This window comes from Lissotriton vulgaris, chromosome 2_1 (genome assembly GCF_964263255.1).
Source record: "Lissotriton vulgaris chromosome 2_1, aLisVul1.2, whole genome shotgun sequence".
NCBI lineage: Eukaryota > Metazoa > Chordata > Amphibia > Caudata > Salamandridae > Lissotriton > Lissotriton vulgaris.
Window position 1 is genome coordinate 1168931011 of NC_141687.1, and position 20546 is coordinate 1168951556.

At 49.4% G+C, this 20546-nt stretch overlaps 1 protein-coding gene across 1 annotated transcript in view; it reads left to right on the forward strand.

The window, feature by feature from the left end:
- The first annotated feature begins 18287 nt into the window (after nt 1–18287).
- AHDC1 (AT-hook DNA binding motif containing 1) overlaps nt 18288–20546 on the forward strand; it is a 429179-nt gene continuing 426920 nt past the window's right edge. The window contains exon 1 of the mRNA XM_086956877.1: nt 18288–19465. Within this exon, the coding sequence (XP_086813003.1) occupies nt 18580–19465 (886 nt within the window). The 5' untranslated portion in view covers nt 18288–18579. The remainder of the gene's footprint in view (nt 19466–20546) is intronic.

Sequence of the window (20546 nt, forward strand, 5' to 3'; positions counted from 1 at the left end):
ACAGTATGGCATCTAAGCCATGTTTATGGTACATAAAATGTCCGGGAGTGTCCCTAGGCGGGACGGGAACTGCTTCTTCGAGTATCCCTTTCCTAGTTCCTATCTGACGTGATTTCGAGAACAGCGGCATTTTTGAATTGACTTGAACGTGAACACAATAAACACAGTAATGAATAGCAAACAATCATTCATACCACGACATTAAACACATTGAAACATTTCAGACTGATATTACCTGGTACATAGAAGACACAAATTCTGAAAATCTCGAGAAACAATACTAGAACACTGAATCACTAGATGCACTGCTAAAACAGTACAGACTATACCGGTCCCATTAAGAGACACGTCATTACCTTATTCACCTAAGTGAACACGTCTGGACCAGGTCTGTGTACCCAGACCTGTCTTGACCGGGCACAATTTAATGAACCCGTCTAGATGCGTTCCCAACAACGGTACTCACCGGGAAGCAGAAACTGAAGGCCTCGGAAACTGGACTGGACTGGACTGCGTCGGACTACGATTTCTCCTACGCATGCGCTTCTGAACAGGTGGGCCTCCGGATACCTCGGACCTTGCTCTCTCGACTTGGGGCTCTGGTCGGGATCCTCCGCATTCCTCACCGCCTCGTCTGGATGCCGGACCGCAGTCTCCGTCTCCTCCGTGGGCCTGAGGGAGATAGCAGGAAAACCCGCAGGTGTGCACTGGATCCGTCACGGCTGTAGAAGGGGTCAAGGCCTGCGTTACATCGCCGGCGAGTGGGGAAGGGGGGGGGTCCCTATTCGGGCGCCAGATTATGTGGTAAATAAAATTACCGGACTATTTTTCCATACATTAAATAGCAATAAGGATAGCTCAATCAAATGAGAGGCAGAGTCCGTGGTATCTGAGTCATATGGGCTTTAATGAAATGCCTCGAGGCATGGGACATCGGGTTCCATCACCACTAAGGTTCAGGAAGGGACATTCAACATTTTATTAACATCACACATTATATATAGTAAAACAGTATAATTGAAATGAATACAGTAGGCGTAACAGGTGAAAAGAGAGAGATAAGAACACATGTGCGTAACAGGAGGCGTGTAAGAAGGCGTACACGTGGGCGTGCACTTGACATGTCAGAGAAACGTCACAAGAAACGTCACAAGTGGGTGGATGCTTAGAGAAAAGTTTGCAGGATCAGCAGAAACTTTTGGCATAGATGCGCGCGCAACTGAGCATGACGTGTAACTGGGGAGAGCTGGGGGCTTTGACTTTAGCACTAGTAGAGGAGTCTGGTGTCTGGGATGTCAGAACAACCTGTACCTATAGCATATCTGGTATCTTATGTTAGGAGGATGTGTCGTCTGAAGTAAAAGGTCTCTCGGGCAGAGGCCATACATTACTGAATGCGTGCATACGGATCTTCATGCAAAGTGCGGGGGCCATGGGCCTACCATGGTAACGGGTGCAGTAAATTACTTGCATGGAGACAGGAAGGTAGGGCCCTTTGCTCTGTAGCCGGGAATATGTTTACCTATTTCACTAGACTGGAATGTGTTTTCGAGGAGGCTGAGCTGATAACTGTAGGCAAAATACTGTCTTGGCAGGCAGGCCAGGCTGAGCCGGGCACCGCTTCGCTGGGCAGGAAGTAAGGCAGAGGTCAGGGATGCATACCTAAACGGCAGCTTTCAGAGACAGAAGAGACTTCGGAGCCTCAATTCAGGGCCTAGCTCGGGTGCGCCAGGAAAACGTGGCTTCGCATTAAAAGTGCACCATGTAAAGACGTTGGCAACATGGGTCTAGAAACCAAATTAATGTTGCTTTCTTGGAGGACTTGGTAGATGACATGTTAACGTTGGACGCAAATGCATATGCGTCTTCATTTTCGGCCATGGAGGGAAAATGCATGGAGGTCATGCACATACATGGGACGTTGGGGTACACGATAGGGGACATACCTGGTCATATAAAATTCGATTTTCCTCAAGTAGAGGAGTTCAAAGAGAAAACGGAGTGGCAGACCAAGACTTGCTGGTCCACGTAAAGCACCTATATTCAGTCGCCCATGTAAACACAGGCAACACAGAAAAGCCCAACTGTAGGGTGGACCCTCCCCATCAATCCAGCACAAAAAACTGAGAAATGACCTCTAGCCCTCAAAACCCCTTTGAGGGTCAGGGAGACCAGGCTGATATGCGTTGTACATCGTCAGCCCAGATCAACCCTCAAATGGTCATCAAGATACTTAAGAACATGAAGAATGATGGGGCCCCGGGGCCAAACGGGATACCCGCACCGGTTTTCAAAAAATCCCCTGAGTTTTGGGCAACCGTCCTCACTCCTCTTTATAACCACTCTTTTATGACAGCAAAAACCCCTGGTTCTTGGAGGGGCTCCATACTAGTCCCAATTTTTAAACAAGCATTTCTAATGCAATAGGTCTTCCAGTTGTGGGAGTTTGAGCTATTGGCATTGTAAATGGCAATGCCTTTAAATTACGTGTTGGTTTTTAAAACATAAATGAAAGGCATTGTCATTTACAATGCCAATAGCTTAAACTCTCGCAAAAGTGAGACCTCTTGCATTGCAAATGCTTGTTATCTTATGCAACTAATAACCATTGACAAAGCCAATAGTCCTTACTTGTTGTAGGTATGATGTTACTTGTTGTATCACATATCTGGATAAAATGACAGAAACAGCCAAATACAAATCGGGCGTCACACTATGCTAAACACAGATTTTTTAAAGCCACGCCCCTAATTACACTGGCAACGCCCCTTTGAGAGACCCCCAGTTTTTTCATCCCACTTAAAGCCCTGAGCCTTCCGTATTGCAAGCGTCCTGGTGAGCGCTTCTGCTGCCGTTTGTCTGTTAGGCGCCGCCCTGCTGCTCTGACTTGCCCGCCCCTAGGAGGACTGGTGCGATCTGCGGGTGCCAGCGCACCTCTTCCACAGCCGGACGGGGGACCCCAAAAGATAGCCATAGAACAGAGGTCTTCAAACTGGGGGGCGGGCCCCCCTAGGGGGGGCCTCAAGTGATCCCAGGGGGGGCGCCAGGCTCTGGCCAGAACAAATATTATGCTTTGTTTTCAGCCTAAAAAACATGAGCAGCAGTAAGCACGTCTGTAATAGGCCATCATTAACATCCCTTGTCATTTAAATCCCGGCTGGGAGAAGGTGTCAAAAGGGAAGGGACTTCAAATTTTCTCCGAGACCCACACTACCATTTCGAATAACCACAATGTGGATCCTTTGGAATAGTATGTTTGGAAATCATGTATTTGTTTGCATTTCTAAAACAGTGACAGAACTTAGCTGCAATGTTTAAATAATTCTAGACATATTTAAACATTGCCAGTTAAATAGAAGAATTGTGAAAAAAAATTTTGGGGGGGGGCTCGGTGAATTGTTTTTCTACACTGGGGGGCGCGGAATTAAAACGTTTGAAGACCACTGCCATAGAAGGATGAACAGGCATAGCACCCAGGTCTTCAATAGCCGCTGAAGGAGGACGGAAGGGGAGACCACCGGCGCCGTGGTCTCCGGGTTTGTGTTTGGCGCCTTCGCGTTCCAGCATTTCAACTCCAGAAGCGACACAGTAAGTAACAACGTGATGCTGTTGGCTTACTGCAAAAGCTCTTTAACACTTTGTGTGTGGTGGGACCGCATGTTGCGTACCCTTACCCAGAGGGAACCCCCTTTCTCATTAATTCTTCATTCACCGTGTACTGTCCTCGCTGTCTTCCGTGTTTTGAGTTTGCAGAAATGTAGTAAATAGACTCTTGTTGAGAGACATAAAGAAGGATTTGCAATGGTTGGTTGATGAAGTGGCATGCCATGGTTCAAATCATGAGGCTGTGTACTGAAAGTGTTTCCCGGCCACTGAGTCCACTAGAAAGCAAAGTATGATGTCCAATGTTGACACCGACAATCAAATAACACCACAGGGAAGATATCAACAAATGATAGATATACCCAAATTTTTTGTATCCAACAGGGAACATACATTACACTGAAAGGCACCAAGAGATTCAAAGTCAAAGTCAAACTTTCACTTTATTCGGTTACAAATTTTAAAACCATCAAAGCATGTTCAATAAATTCCGTTTCCACTGTTAATCACATCACTGGGTCCTAATTACACATCAAACTATTTTACAGTATAAAATGGTTAATACATATGTACAATAAAAAGGTTTTATCACCTGAGGGAGAGTTAATAGGTTTTAAAATTCAAAAAAATTCATATACAATTATATAAAAACTATCTAATAAACTACGTACGAGAAGTGCAGAATAGACTAATTATGGTAACAGCATTTTCTTTTGACATCTCACGGTGCCTGTGATATAGCTTGCCATCCCAAAACATATCACAGCAGATCCTAACATTTGCAAATAGACCAAGGCTGGTCTGGCCTATACAAAATTACACCCTCTTAGTAGTAGGAGAATACATTTATTTCGCTGCAATGCATAAAACTTACAGAAAAAGATCATGTGGAGGGTATTTTGTTCCGATTTGTTATCGCATGGACACGGACCCAACATCCCACTTTTCGCAAATCCCCTTGGAAAAGATAGCAGCCAGGGGAGCATGCCATGTTTAAACCTCAGTAGAACTAACAGGTGGAATGGCTTATTTATATATGTCAAGTACGGTTGGATCTCAGTCCCTGTGCTTAACATAAAAAATTTCTGACTGAAGGTTTAGCCAATTCCTCCTCTTTCCTTTGGACCTTCAACCTGTTTAAAAACTGAGATTTTATTGCCTTGATCATAATTTTGCTTAGTGCCCTGGGGTTTGTAAACAAGTCTGGGCTACCCGTTAAGTCTGTTTGCATTTTGATGTATCAAATCCATGGTATCGCCAAAGCCTTATCCAGGGACAAGCAATCCTGGATAATTAATTGGTTTAGGTTCGGCGCTTGCTGTGCCCAGATCCTTAGCCACCCTAGTAACGGCGCTACAGCGATCTGGTCAGAAATATAGCCAACCCCCAAATCTTCATGGAGGTTGAAACAAGCTGCGGACTGAGGGAGCGCTAAAGCTTTCCTAAGAATTTTTTTTTCTACCGTTTGGATCTCGGTTGGATTAGTATAGCCCCACACCTCACTCCCATACAACGCCATCGGCAAACACTTAGCGTTGTAAATTTTCATAATAGCCGGTATGGCTTACAACCTAAACTTTTAGCAAAGCCCAACAGAGCCCCTGTTGCCCTTGCTAATGTGTTTTTTTTCAGCGCACGCTGTGCGACCCATCATCTTCTATCATCAAAAACTATACCCAAGTATGGAAAGGTGGGTACTTTACTTAGCTCTAGACCCTTACAGACAAACGAAACCCCTTTCGCACTTCTGCTTCCTAATGACATAGTGTGTGATTTATTAAAATTTATTTTTAAATCCAAGGAGTCCATAAAATTTATGAAACAATCTAACAGGGATTGTAGGCTTTGTGCGGTTCTAGCTACTAATACAGCATCATCTGCATATAATAATGCAGGTATATTTTTTTGACCGACTCTAGGGATGTCCTTACATGATAAAATCAAGGCTTCACCTAATTTGATTATGTAGAGTATGAATAACAGAGGAGCAAGGATACACCCTTGCCTTACCCCTCTCTTTACCGGCCATGCATCTGTCAAGCTCCCATCCTTATTGTAGCGAACTGCTGCACTGGTATCTTTATGCATATCTGCTAAAAAAGATATCAGTACTGTGTCTACTCCTATATCAGACAGGGAACTCCAAAGTTTCTGACGATTTACAAGGTTGAAAGCAGTGGACAAATCCATAAAAGCTAGATGTATGTCCCCCTGCTTTGCGACTGTGTACTTCCCTATCAGAAGATGTAAATTGAGGCACTGTCCCGCAGTGCCTCTTCCCTTTCTAAACCCGTATTGTAGGTCTGAAATGACTGCATTCCCTTCCAACCAGTCTGTCAGCCGTTCCAAGACTACTTTCCTCATTATTTTGGCAGCTGAGTCCAAAAGAGAGATTGGCCGATAACACGCCGGGTCCTCTCTTGAGCCCTTTTTAAATATTGGGACAATCACTGCTTTTCCGAAAGACGCTGGGAGACCCACTATGGTAGCTGCATTAAAAACAGAAGTTAAAACCTTTGCCCATAAATGCGGGTCTGCTCTATATAGGTCTGCCTGAACCCCGTCTGGGCCGGGTGCTTTCCCATGTGCAGTGGACTCAATGGCCCTCAACACTTCCTCCTCCGAAAACACTATCTTCCCTAACTGAGTGACATCACAATGATACACGGGAGATAGATTGTTTATTCCAGCATATAGGCCTCCATAATGCTCCACCCACTTGTCTGGAGGGATAAGGCAGTCCTGATCTAGATTTTCTGTCCCGTTAAACAGGGGGCTGTTAATTACTTTCCAGAATTGAGTGCTACTTTTCAGTACACTCACTTTGGTCAGCTCCTCCCATGCCATTTCTTTCAACTACAATTTTCTTCCTTTAATCGCCTTTTTATAGGCCCTTCTTGCTTCCGCCACCTTCTGTGCATCCTTATCATGCTCTTTAAGCACCTCAATAAGTGCTGTGTGGGAGTCACTACAGGCTTGGTTGAACCAGTTTTTTAATTTCTTTGGCGTTATTTTACTTTTCGAGGTAGATTTACCACTACCTGTGCTGTAATACGATTAAAGGCGAGCAAAATCTCCCTAGGGTCTGAATTACCTCCTAGGCAGGTCGTCAGATCCACAGTATTACTGCTATACAGGTTTTCCAGAAAGTCACTAGGAGTGACCGCCTCCCATCGTAACCTGCGACCTTGGCATTTAGAGGCTATATTGGAGTTTGAAATCGTGGATAAGACAGATTCAGCATTTAATACCTTAATATTAATAGTCAGGGTAAGTGGATTATGATCACTATAGCCTCTCTGTGTGACACTAAAAGGACCTAATAAATCCCTCAACAAACATGACACCAGAATATAATCAATTGCAGATTCATTACCTTGCCCATTAAAGGTTGGAACGGGGTGTTGACTTTCCCCCTGCACTGGAGCAAACAAACAATATAATGATAAAAAAAACTCTCGAGATAAACCCCACTCCTAGTGTGCTCGAAGTGAGTAGCCTCAAATGGGTCTTCCTCAGAATCCCAGTTCTGATAGCATTTGGTTTGACAAACATAAATATTAAAATCACCAAGCACTAACAGATAATAAAAGGTATTGTTGCATTCTTCATAATCGTCCAGGAATCCAGCTAGTACCTGTAAATGTTCTAATTCTTCATTCCTAGTAAAGGAATTATAGAAGTTTACCACTAAAATATTTGGGAGATTATCTCCCTCCAGTCTTGCTGCTAAAATGTTAGGGGAGCTTGTCGGAACTAATACAGTTTTATATAGTAGTTTCAAACTAAATAGCGCTGGGATGCTCCAGGGTAACTACGCGCTATATAAAACTCGAAATAAATAAATAAATAAATAAATAAACATGAGTCCACCCCTAGGTCTCCCCATTCTTGATGGAGTTGCAAACTTAATGAATGATTGGAACCCATCCAGGAAATAACTTTCTCTGGCTTCCCATGTTTCCTGCAGAGCAATAATATGATAACCTCCAAGAAGCGCCTCCCAGTTAGTATACCCTCTTTTCGATCTTAGCCTGGTGATATTCCAGGATAGGATCGCCAACTTGTTCATAGACATGGCGGGACTTTGTTCCTTGGGGTATTGGCTCGCTAATGGCAGGCTCTCAGTTACTAGAGGGTCACCATCCCCATATTTCACTAGGGGACTCACGATTCGATCTTCCCGGTTGACATCCTCCCCCGTTGATGTATAACTGAAAACTCCCTTACTAGCTTGTGGGGCCCTATTACCCACTAGATCACACACATCACATATTGCTTTTAACTCAGTGGTCGAGTTCACCCTACACCCGTCCACTCTTGTAGCAATTCTCCATTCTACGCTTTCACTGACCCCAAATGATTCTTGATTGGCCTCTCTAGTCACCCTAGCAGACTGTTTAGATGGTTCAAATTTGGTTAATCTAGGGTGAAGTGCCCCACAAGGTCCTATAACTCTTGGCGATACGACATTGGTGGGAATACTAGAGGTGAAGTGATTAAAATCACTCTGCAAGCTAGCCAGTACTGAGGGGTATACAAGGGGGGTATAAAGGGTATCATGAGAGGGGTAACTAGAAGAAATGCCAGAGGTGAGATTTTCAAGGCCACTCTCTTGACCGACTGATGCAGAGGAGCTTACAGGGCCAGTATACAGACAATCATGGCAGAGGTGACTGGGAGGATTTCCTCCCAGTCAGTCACAATCGTTTAGACCCGAAAGAGCATTAAATCTATTGGTGACCTCTATGCCTGACAGATATGCTGGCCCCCCCTCATTTGGACTGCATTAAGTCTCTGGGGTATTGTTTCCCAGCCTTCTGGCCTTCTGGGATAAACCTGGTTGTTACCGGGGATCCTATTTCTATGTGTGTAGTGACTAGAGGCGCCCTGCCACCCTGGTCTATAAAAGAAACCAAGGGGCAAAATTTCTGTTCCCTGTCCTCCTCTCTGTGAAAAACCCTCTACCTCCCTGAGAATCATCTCGACTGGGACTGGACTGTTGAAGTTTATTACGATACAGTCTCCTGCTCTGCTTTTCCTAGAGTGTCCCACCCAGGATACTCGACGGGCCATGATTATATTATGAATTACCCTGTTGCCTCCTACGGTGTTACGAGAGAGCCTTTGGGTGACCTTATTTTTGATCTGGGATAAGTCCTCTCTTTCTCCTTGGCGGAGATACAGGACGTTTCCCAGGACGATCACCAGAGGAGTGCTTGGGGGGGGGGAGATCTAAAGACAAGCAATTGCCACCCCCCTCCCTTAGCTTATTAGGCTGAATTTGTCCATTGGTCAATGTAGCTACCTGTTCACTCTCATCCCGATATGCTTGGGAGGTCCTCGCAAGCCTAGGGCTTCCCTCCAGACTCTGTGGCCTGTCCTTTGTGCCTGTTAGACTTAAATCTTTAATAGCGGGGATTCTTTTTACTACTGGTGCTGCAGTGTTTGTGGGGGCTGGTGCAGGGGTTTGTTTGGAGTTGAGGCATTTGCCTAATTGTGTAGTATGTCCTCCCACCTTATTGATGTCTGTTATAGAGTGTAGCAATTGAGTGTTGTCATCTGCAACCCGTTGGAGCTTATCAATGCTAATGCTAATAGATTTTAATCTCTCGATGAGAGGTAGCATCAGAGATTTTACAAGCTGTTCCACGCGTCCAATCAAGCCTTCCTCTCCCTGTACTATTGGTGGTAAGTGTTTCATTTGTTGACGTTGGCCATTGTTTTGCAGGGGGGCTACACTCCTATTATGAAGGCAAGAGTCCGCCTCTTTCTGTTTGTGTGAGCCCACCCATTTACCCATCTTATTTGATACTTTAGGGACCTTTGCTCGTTTACCTTTCTGCTCACTTACTCCCCACTTGTGTTTCCCTGTATTTGTAATGCGTGATAATGATTGAACGCTAGGGCATGCCAGTGTCTTTGTAGGTGGAGGTTTAGAGGACACAATTTCCTCATTGATATTACAATCCTGAGTACTATTCCCCAGAGTGGTGTCACTATATGTATCAGACCCTATACTTATATTGGGTAATCCCAAATCGCTAAGGCGTTGATTTAAGCGGTTTTCAGGGGTAATGCAATTATTGATCGAGCCCAAAGATGAACTTTTTGAAAAAATTTCCAATGAAAGCCTTTTTTCTGCGTCTGCTATCTCCCGGTCTAATGCAACAGCTGCCAGGTGATGTAGTTATCTAAAGTGCCCATAAGGCTCCCACCTGAATGTTTACAAGGTAGATTTCCCTCTTTATCTACTTGAGTAGGCATAATATACAAGCCTGGACCAACTTGAAATATATCAAATAACGATTACTCCCAACACGTGTGTGATAAGCCCTTAGGGATCCGGAAACCTATTGTCCACAGTACTTACAGTCTCAACAATTAGTTTCTGGGTCTTAGGGGGGTGGCCCAGCCCGGCCTCCTTCGGCCCCGGACGGCCACAGATGGCCTGCCCTTTGTCCGGGCTTCGTCCGGCGCGTCCCGCGCGCGTCCGGCCCGCGTCCCGCAGGGCGGGAGGCGTTCCTCGCTTTTCAAGCGACTCCGGGCGCAGGAGTGGTGTCAGTGGCGTCAGGTGTGCGCCTGTCCGCCGGAACACCTGGGAAATGTAGTCCCAGCCCTCGCGGTGCAGCCGTTCCCCTAACGGCATTTTTGGTGAGACTCCGGCGCAGCCGTTCCCCTCACGGCAAGAACAAAGTCACAGAATGCCAGGTGAGACTCTCGGTCCGATTATAGCAGCATCCCATTGAGCGCTCGCGCTCCTCGCTTTTCAAGCGCCTCCGGGCGCAGGAGTGGTGTCAGTGGCGTCAGGTGTGCGCCTGTCTGCCGGGGTACCTGGGAAATGTAGTCCCAGCCCTCGCGGCGCAGCCGTTCCCCTCACGGCGTTTTTGGTAAGACTCCGGCGCAGCCGTTCCCCTCACGGCAAGAACAAAGTCACAGAATGCCAGGTGAGACTCTCGGTCCGATTTTAGCAGCGTCCCATTGAGCGCTCGGCGCTCTTTGCTTTTCAAGCGCCTCCGGGCGCAGGAGTGGTGTCAGTGGCGTAAGGTGTGCGCCTGTCTGCCGGGGCACCTGGGAAATGTAGTCCCAGCCCTCGCAACGCAGCCGTTCCCCTCATGGCGTTTTTGGTGAGACTCCGGCACAGCGGTTCCCCTCACGTCAGGAACAAAGTCACAGAATGCCAGGTGAGACTCTCGGTCCGATTTTAGCAAAGTAGTAAATAGACTCTTGTTGAGAGACATAAAGAAGCATTTGCAATGGTTGGTTGATGAAGTGGCATTCCATGGTTCAAATCATGAGGCTGTGTACTGAAAGTGTTTCCCGGCCACTGAGTCCACTAGAAAGCAAAGTATGATGTCCAATGTTGACACCGACAATCAAATAACACCACAGGGAAGATATCAACAAATGATAGTGTCAGGGGGTCCCCTGCTCGGCCCCGGCTGGGCTAACTGATTGTCCGTCTCCTCAACAGGCGGCCTACTACGGGCCCTTTAAGGATAGTCTTTGTGTGCGTGACGAAGGCCTCGCCCCTGGACCACCTGACTTTTTGGACCTATCAGGAGCCACCCCTCGCCATATGGGGGCAGACCCGGAAGACGCCGTGTCTCCGTCGTGGGAGGAGGACGTGAGACGCCAGGAGAACAATGCGACTGGGGACGCTGAGAGCAACGCGGCGACGGAGTCCTTGGAGAGAGCCGACACCAGGAGCAGAGAAGGTGCCGGGACGGAAACGGAGGATAAACGGACGGCGGCAGCTGTAAAGCCAGGAGGCCAACGTCACCGCGATTCGCCTAGCCACATGAAGGAGGACGCGTGGCTTTCCCAGGTGCGTGCTCGTTTAGGTTCAATACTGCGCTTGAAGAAGGGAGGGACCGGGTAGGAGACAGAGCAAGCACAGGGGCACCTCGTTTCTTAGAACGTTTTGCAAGTCACTGAATGTGGTGTTGGTTCTTGCTTTTCCCTCACACCCTCCCTATTTCCAAGAGTCTCTAGAAAGTGTCCAGTACACTAAAAGCCTCGTTCTTTTCTTTTCCTTCCATGCGCTGGAGTATCCCGGACCTCGACCCAAGAAGTGTCCCGAGGACCACAAGCAGGACCCCGGATTCTTGTTAAAGCGTCTGACCTAAGACTTTCTTTTGTGTTAATTATTCTGTAGAACGCAATAAAAGAGACAAATAGTCGCCCTCTAGTCTTGGCTCCTTCCCTTCTTGTAACCGAAAGGTGACAAGTGGCGAGCCAGCCAGGAGACGGTCCGTCTGACATTACAAGATGGAGACCTTGATAAATCAAATGAGCGAAGGTCAGTCCAAGCTAGAGTGGGCAATTGAACGGTCTAATGAACAAGCAGACAGTGATAGAGCTACATTCACTGCAGCTATTCAAACACAGGCTGATCATCTCACTAAACTTGCAGAAGGACAAACGCAGCTGTTGGCTGTTCTGGGACAAAGCTGAGCCGCACACCCACCTGGGGCAGTAGTACCGCTCCAAAAATATGTTCCCGGAGACGACCCTGTCTCTTTCTTCCTAAATTTTGAAAGGGCAGCCCGAGCTAGCGCCTGGCCGGGGGAGAGATGGCCCTTTTACCTAGCTCCTCTCCTTACAGGAGAAGCACAGGCAGCATACCAGCTGGCCAATAAGGATGGCACTGCAGCCTATGGACATGTGAAACAAATAATTCTAGATAGACTGGGGGTTGATGATGAGACTCACCGACTACAGTTCCGACAAGAGAGAGGAACCCCAACCGATGCTCCTAAGACTCTTTTCTACAAGCTGAAAGACGCAGCAGACAGGTGGTTGAAACCACAAGAGGGGAATATCGATAACGTGATGAACAAAATTTACCTGGAACAGTTTCTTGAGGCATTGCCCTATGGCACCCAACGGTGGCTTAGACAGCATGCAGGGCTGACCTTAGAGCACGCCATTGAAATGGCCAATTCCTATGCTAGAGCTCAAACCAGGCCTGTATTCCGGGAAACCGAAAAACCTGTTGTCAACAAAACCCCCATAAAACCTGACAAAAAGCCATACAAAAATCAAAGCGAACCTCCTCCTATGAAGCCTAGACCTTTGAAGATAGAACCGCCAGTCTTTACGGGTCCACAATGTTATGAATGCGGCGAGTGGGGACATATTGCGAGGTACTGCCGCAAAAAGAAAGAAAAAGAAGAAGAACCCATGGAGGTTGGGTATGCTCCTCGTGCCCTCCTGTATGCCCAAGAGACAGGACCAGCATTTTATGTAAGTGTCCTAGTAGATGGTAAGAAAACCCGTGCCCTGTTGGACTCTGGGTGTCGTCATTCTGTGATCCAGAAAAACGCATTGAACAATACTTCTATGCTCTTGGACCGTACTGTACGGATAAAATGTGTACACGGAGATGTGCGTACTTATCCTCTAGCCCAAGTCATGATAACAACAGAAAAGGGTACCCAAGTACATTGTGAAGTGGGAGTTCTTCCTAATCTACCCGAGTCCCTTATCATAGGAACAGACAATAAGTGGTTCTCTACACTGATGGCAGAAGTCCTAGAAAAGCAGGGCAGGAATGGGGTCAGGGAGGGCCTGTTAGCTGAAGAACCTTGGTCCACTGATACAAACTTCAGGGCAGCTCAATTAAACAAAGCTTCCTTGGCAACTGCTTGGCAGAACGCACAGGATAATAAAGGCCAGAACCAACATACTTACCCCTGTTTTATTGAGCAAAACGGTCTCCTACACGGAGTAGGACAGAGTCAGGCCACTCCCCAGCTAATAGTACCCACCATGTTTCGCGAGCAAGTGATGTTTTATGCTCATGCTCACCTTTTAGCAGGTCATTCTGGTGCAGAAAAGACCACTAATTCCATCATTGAGCATTTCTATTGGCCCGGGGTGTATGCGCAAGTAAAGAAAGCCTTTCTTGGCCTGGTTGGTTATTACCGACGGTTCATCCCACACTTTGCCACTCTCTCAGCCCCTTTGATGGATCTGTTGAAGAAAACGGCCACTTCCGTCCAGTTCAAACGACCCTCTCCCCAAGCTCAAACTGCTTTTCAGGCTCTAAAAGACGTTCTCTCCTCATCCCCAGTCCTAATAACACCTGACTTTGACAAGCCTTTCTATCTCCAGACCGATGCTTCAGGGGTTGGACTGGGTGCTGTTTTGTCTCAGTTAGATCAGGATGGGAGGGAACGGCCTATAAGGTACTTAAGCAGGAAACTTTTCCCTAGGGAGACGGCCTATCCCACGATAGAAAAGGAGTGCTTGGCTGTGAAATGGAGCATTGAGAAACTTCATTATTACCTAGATGGTCGACATTTTACACTGTTCTCGGACCATGCCCTTTTGCAGTGGCTGCAACGGAATAAAGGCCGCAATGAACGCATCTTCCGTTTGTTCTTATCCTTGCAACCCTATGATTTCGAGGTGTGTCACCGTCAGGGTTCTGCTCAGACGAATGCTGACTATTTGTCCAGTTATCCACTTTCCCCGAACGGGAAAAGTCTAGGGGGGGGATTTGTCAGGGGGTCCCCTGCTCGGCCCCGGCTGGGCTAACTGATTGTCCGTCTCCTCAACAGGCGGACTACTACGGGCCCTTTAAGGATAGTCTTTGTGTGCGTGACGAAGGCCTCGCCCCTGGACCACCTGACTTTTTGGACCTATCAGGGGCCACCCCTCGCCATATGGGGGCAGACCCGGAAGACGCTGTGTCTCTGTCGTGGGAGGAGGACGTGAGACGCCAGGAGAACAACGCGACTAGGGACGCTGAGAGCAACGCGGCGACGGAGTCCTTGGAGAGAGCCGACACCAGGAGCAGAGAAGGTGCCGGGACGGAAACGGAGGATAAACGGACGGCGGCAGCTGTAAAGCCAGGAGGCCAACGTCACCGCGATTCGCCCAGCCACGCGAAGGAGGACGCGTGGCTTTACCAGGTGCGTGCTCGTTTAGGTTCAATACTGCGCTTGAAGAAGGGAGGGACCGGGTAGGAGACAGAGCAAGCACCGGGGCACCTCGTTTCTTAGAACGTTTTGCAAGTCACTGAATGTGGTGGTGGTTCTTGCTTTTCCCTCACACCCTCCCTATTTCCAAGAGTCTCTAGAAAGTGTCCAGTACACTAAAAGCCTCGTTCTTTTCTTTTCCTTCCATGCGCTGGAGTATCCCGGACCTCGACCCAAGAAGTGTCCCGAGGACCACAAGCAGGACCCCGGATTCTTGTTAAAGCGTCTGACCCAAGACTTTCTTTTGTGTTAATTATTCTGTAGAACGCAATAAAAGAGACAAATTGGGGCATCCCTTCCATAGATGCCAAGGATTCAGATTGCTTATGTGAGACATTTTCATAATTTCAGTGTAAATATGAGTGACATACAACGACTATGAGTGACACTTTCATGCGAGCAAAATCAAGCAATGAAGACAGGAGATCTATGGATCCACATGCATTCCCACTCACATAGCAGCTGCCTTAAGGAGAATTAATTGAAAGGGAGCTGAGGTAATTTCTGTTGCCCAGGGTTGCAAAAAGAATGCAAGGCCTAGGTGCATCCAGTCATATAATCATAAAAACATCTTTTTTAAATAGCACTTCAGATTTTCTATAAAGAATGGATTTTGGTGTAACACAATGTAACAATGCTCAATATACTGGCCTGAGGAGGAAGGGCACTCTGATTTGCCTCTTTCGGAATGGAGGTAGTGGTGTTTAAATTACTCCAGTGTTTACAAGCAAGACGTAACTCATGTAGCTAATACACAAACACACCTCTTAATAGTCAAGCTCTGACTAATATATAAAATACCTGAAACCCTTTAACACCTTGGCTGCTAGGTGTTTTCCCCCCGGTGCTGGATACTTTGCTTTCCCATTGTTCATGACAAGCTCAGCTCGTCATCAGCACAGCTCAACCGTGCATCATGACGAGCTGAGCTCGTCATGAGCATCGAAAGGGTTAATGTTTGCTGCAATAGTATTAGTAGACTCATACCTGTTACTCAGCTGTCAAAAGTAGGCATTGTGGGCGCTGCTGTACTTGCAGTACTAGCTGAGGGTGCAGATGAGTACGTTCCCAACAGTGCCATGGCCCAACCCCAGCCTGCTTGATGCTGGTCGCATGCTATTTGTTTGTGATGTTCGGGGCCAGGCCTGGGTCTTCTCGATGCTGGAGTATCCCTACGAGGAGGATGAGGAAGCATTCCTTGCTGATCATCTCTGCTTGGAGGATGCCGAGCTGGAGCCATTTCTGGTGCAGGTGCTGGAGGCCTGCCCCATAGGGGTATCGGTGCTGCGCAACATTTTGGGTGTTGTGCAGTGGCCTCTGCAATTGAATTTACGGCACCACTGCCAAATATGCATTGGCATAAGCAATGGGGATTGAAAACTTTTCCTGGAGATCGTGTTGCACGTAAGATTTTAAAATAATTGGCGAATTTAAATATTTACTTAGTACGCAAAAACAGATGTCGACAAACATGGGTAGGACTGTGCTCACATTTCGAGCACACACACGCACACACACAATCGGGTGGCTGCAGCACTGCAACACTCCTGTCTTACTTCAAATTACTTGTTGCAGCTCAGGCTCGATCCACGGCCGCAATTACCGTTTGGGGCCCACCTGTTGACAGTCTGTGAGTCCTCGAGTCGGCAAAGCCTTTTGTGTGCAATCCAGTGACAGTCCGTCAGTACAGTGTTGGTGGGTGAAATTTAATTATTCACTCTGGATCTCGGCTCCCCGCCGATCTGGCAACTTGGACATGGCGCAGACAGTGACACCACTGAACCCGAGGCACGTCGACTCAGATTTAGTCACCCACCGCTTCGGCCTCACCTGACTTCCTATTCCTCCGGATGTGACGGCTCAAGTACGGGACACATCCAGATTGAGGGCCCCATGGTGTGCACCAGTAGCAACCACTGCTGAGGGCAGGCACCGCCCCCCCCACACGAGGGTAATTGGCAGCAGTGTGTTAAAGCGCACAGCCGTAGGGATTAATATGAAGGAGCCTGGCTGCGCAGATATTTGTTACATTGTAGCTCTCAGCCACTGCAGCGCTGAGAGCAGACAAAGTTTAACTATTTAAGAACTTACTGAGCTCAGCAAGCCGCTGCTGGCGGCACTTTTCGGAGCAGCAGGGCCAGCGCACAGGTGCCCAGGCACCGCCGGTGGCACGCGCTGCGAAGTGGCCTAAATGTGTGACAAAGCATTTCAGTGCGGTGATGCGGAACACCACACTGAAATGCGTGCGTGTCACACATGTTGCGTGATACTTGACAGGCATGCCCTTCACCAATGCATTGAGTACTCAAAAGGCAATAATGTTCACTTCCATTATACCACAAGCCCGCGCCCCAACAGTGACATGTCTATCCCTATTTCATTCTCCCGTCTACAAAGTCTCAAGACTAGGGAGCGGAGCGATGGAATACTTTGGGTGCTTCTAAACCATTAAATCATTTTTTGCTGACATATGACAACGGTTAACTGGAACTGATATAGAAATTGGTGAAATAATGTTCAGGTACAGCAGAACTTGAGTTGTATTATTGCCTTGCACTCTCAAATACGTGATAGCGAAGAGTTGAACACAGGTAATAATCTACTAAAAGACTATAAACCCCATGAATCTGCTCTCGGGTAGTCAAAAGCCAGAAATGACGGGAGTTGTAGTATTTACCAAGTGTCTTCCGCTTGGGCGGGGATTTCCTAAAGGCAACCGCATGCGTACAGTAGTTGAAAGGTACCGCCTTGTTGACATATGTCGTCAGAATAAGTTAGAAGACAGTGCCTTTTCAGGCGTGGCAACGTCCCAGCCGGCCGCCATAGAAAAGACAGGCAACACGTCATTTGTTTTCATTCCATTCTATACTGAATGAATGCGGCAACGTTCCACCCTCTTCGCTGCCCTCCCATTGATTAAAGAGTCTAGACGTTTTGACTGATTTTAACATGGACACTACTGAGCTTTGGACCTGCGCAAGGAACTTGCGCAGTTTGCTCATCTGTCAAACAGAGACGGCGCATGCGGGCAAGGTGGCGTTTCTATAGGCTGCCTCGTTTGTCAGAATCTGGTTGGTGTAACAAAAAAGATGCGGAAGTAACAGTTGCCAACCCGCATCGCTCTAGAATCGCTGGAGTCCCATACTCACCCAATATGGGTACCTTGCTGACACTTTAATGCTGACATTCACATACCAGTGTTCAGGTGCCTGGAACGGAGGCACACATGCGCGCCCTGCAACCGTTAAAGTTCAGTGAGGAGCTGAAAGCAAGCTTTGTTCTTAAGCTACAAATGATTAGAAGGAGTTTGAAGATGTGCTGGATTCATTTTTATACGTACTGTTAAGCCTTTAGTTATTCGTCTTTTTAAATATTCCGTAAAAAGGTTCGGAAGAAAGACAGCTGGAGGGTTTTCAATGGAGGGGCGGTGCCTAGAGGTTTGCTCCAGTGGGGCGGCCTGTAGTGCCGAAAAAGTAGCCTCCGAGATTTTGGCAGGCCTTTAGCCAATTGGAGGCGGAGATGGCTGTGTGTGCTCAAGCGCAGGGCACGTGGGCGGTCTTGTTGGGTCTGACGACGGGGTGGGCCTACTGGGCTGCGCGCGCAGGCCGCGAGGGCGGTGCGTTGGACCAAGGGGCGGGGCCTTCGTTGCTGCGCGCGCAGCGCTGGAGGCGGCTCCACAGACAGCCGAGTCCGGAGCGGAGGCAGGAGGCGGAGGAGCCCGCAGGAGGTTGAGCAGCGGCGGGAGACCGAGGCAGCCCGAACCCGTGACAGGCCGTGCGCGGGGCGGAGCCCCAAGGGCAGGAGGCGGTGCCCCAAACCTGTATGCGAAACCCCGCCTGCGGAGCCACCCCTGAGGACCACTGTCAGGAGGACCCCTCTGGAGCACTGCCCTCCCGAGGAACCCAACCAACTCCGCGGAGACACCCTCGCCCCACCATGCCCAGTCCCACCGGCCCCCGGAGCAGCTGAAGCGGGCAGTGCCGCGGACATGAAGATGCTAGCGGCGGAGGCCGGGGGTTCTGGGACCCGAGGGTGCAGAGGAGGGCCGGGGCGAGGCCGGAGGGGCCGCGGCAGACCGGCAGCCGGGGGCGCCCCGGGCCGAGGCAGGGGCAGGGGAGCGGTGACAGCCGGGAGCCCCGGTGGGGAGCTCAGTCCTGGCACCCCCGGGACCGCAGCCCTCGCGGCTACCGCGCAGCTGCCCGCCCGGGGCAAGGGCAGGGGAGCGGCAGCAGCCAGCCCCGTCCCCGGGGAGCCCCAGGAGTCGTCCCCGGCAGTCCCGTGCTCAGCAGACATGGTGACAGCGCCCCCCCAGGGACTCCCGTCAAGGAGCAGGGGCCGGGCGGCTGGCACGGCGGGGCTCCCCCGAGATCCCCGGGGACAGGACAGCGGAGCGGCGGAGGCGGGCAGCCAGGCTCCCGGGGAGCCTCCGGGAGCGACGGGAGCCCGAACAGACACCGTGGACGCGTTGACAGCACCCTCGTGGACTGGAGCCCCCCGAGGCCGTCCCCCCCGGGGACGGGGCAGACCAGCAGCGGGAGCTACCATCATTTGCCCTCCCGGCAGGGGCCGGGGGAGCCGCGGCAGGCCTTCGAGCAGAGCCAGGGGGCTCGGGAGAGGCCGTGGCCGGGGAGCTGCGCCCCCCGTGGAGGTTGAAATAGCAGGTGACTCGCGGGAGCCGCTCGGCCAGGGCCAAGGAACTGTAGGGACAGTGGCCCCAGGGCCAGAGGTACCCGGGATCGTAATGGGTCCTCCCGGCAGGGGCCGTGGAGGGACCGGAGCCAGAGGGAGAGGTCGCGGCAGAGGAAGAGGCAGAGGCCGGGGGAGCCGAGGAGGCCGTGGCGGGAGCAGGGAGTCTACGAGACTGGTGGAACCAGGTGAGTACCTTCCTGGGGTACCCACAGAGGTACTGCTCCGCTTCACACAGATGTGCTGTGCACCAGGAGGTGGTACTGTTTCTCGCAGCGGAGAGTTGCCGTGCATGAGTAGGTGGTGCTGCTCATCCGGCTCTGCTGTGCATTAGTCTGTGGTAGCGCTCAGAGGGGTGCTGCTCGAAGAGATGTGCTGTACGTGTGGAGGTGCTAGTGCTCGCAGACGCTTCTGTTCATCACGTGGGAGTACTACTTGTCAGGGAGGTGCAGTGCATGGGTTGGCTTCTGCTAACCATGGTGCTGTGCGTCAGGAGGTTGTGTTCAAAGTGGTGCGTCGCATCAGTGGCTGGATGGTGGTGTCAACAGTTCTTCTGAAACAGATGCTGCTGCTGTGCCTCATGAATGGTGTACAGCCTTCAGGTAAGGGAGCTGTACACGAAAAGAGGTACAGCAACTAGAGGGTTCTGTGCATCACCTGTGGTCCTGTTCATAGGGGAGCGTTATACACGATGAGATAGCGCTACTGCTCGCAGATGGGTGTTGTACATACGTAGGTGATAAGTGTTCCTAGAGGGATACTGTGCATCTGGATGCGGTGCTGCTGCTTCTGCAGGGGTGTAGTGCACACTGGATACTGCCCCTCAAAAGGTGGTGCCACCATGTGATTGTGTTGCTCACATGGGCTAGTATCAGTTGGTGGTTACTTCTCGTCACAATGTGATATTGCTGCCAGGGCTCATTGTTCATCGGCAGGCTGTACTGCTCGCCACATGTGCTGCACCTGAAGGAGATGTGTTATGTGGGTAGCACACCTGATGTACGAGTTTTGTGGCGCACATAAGAATGCTATACCCCAGGGTGCGCTGTATTCCACAGAAGACAGTGTCAGGCTTCGGTGCCTTGCAGAGAGGTGCATTCCCTCTTAAATTTGGACATTGTTCCTCGATGGTGTTTACACTTTAGAGGAGGGCACTGTGCCCGAACGGATGGGTGCTATACCTCGGAGCTGACCCTGACCTATGACGGCTATTGTTTCTCAAAGCAGGAGTGCTGTCTTAGCAGAGGAGTGTGTAGGTGTGTACAAAAG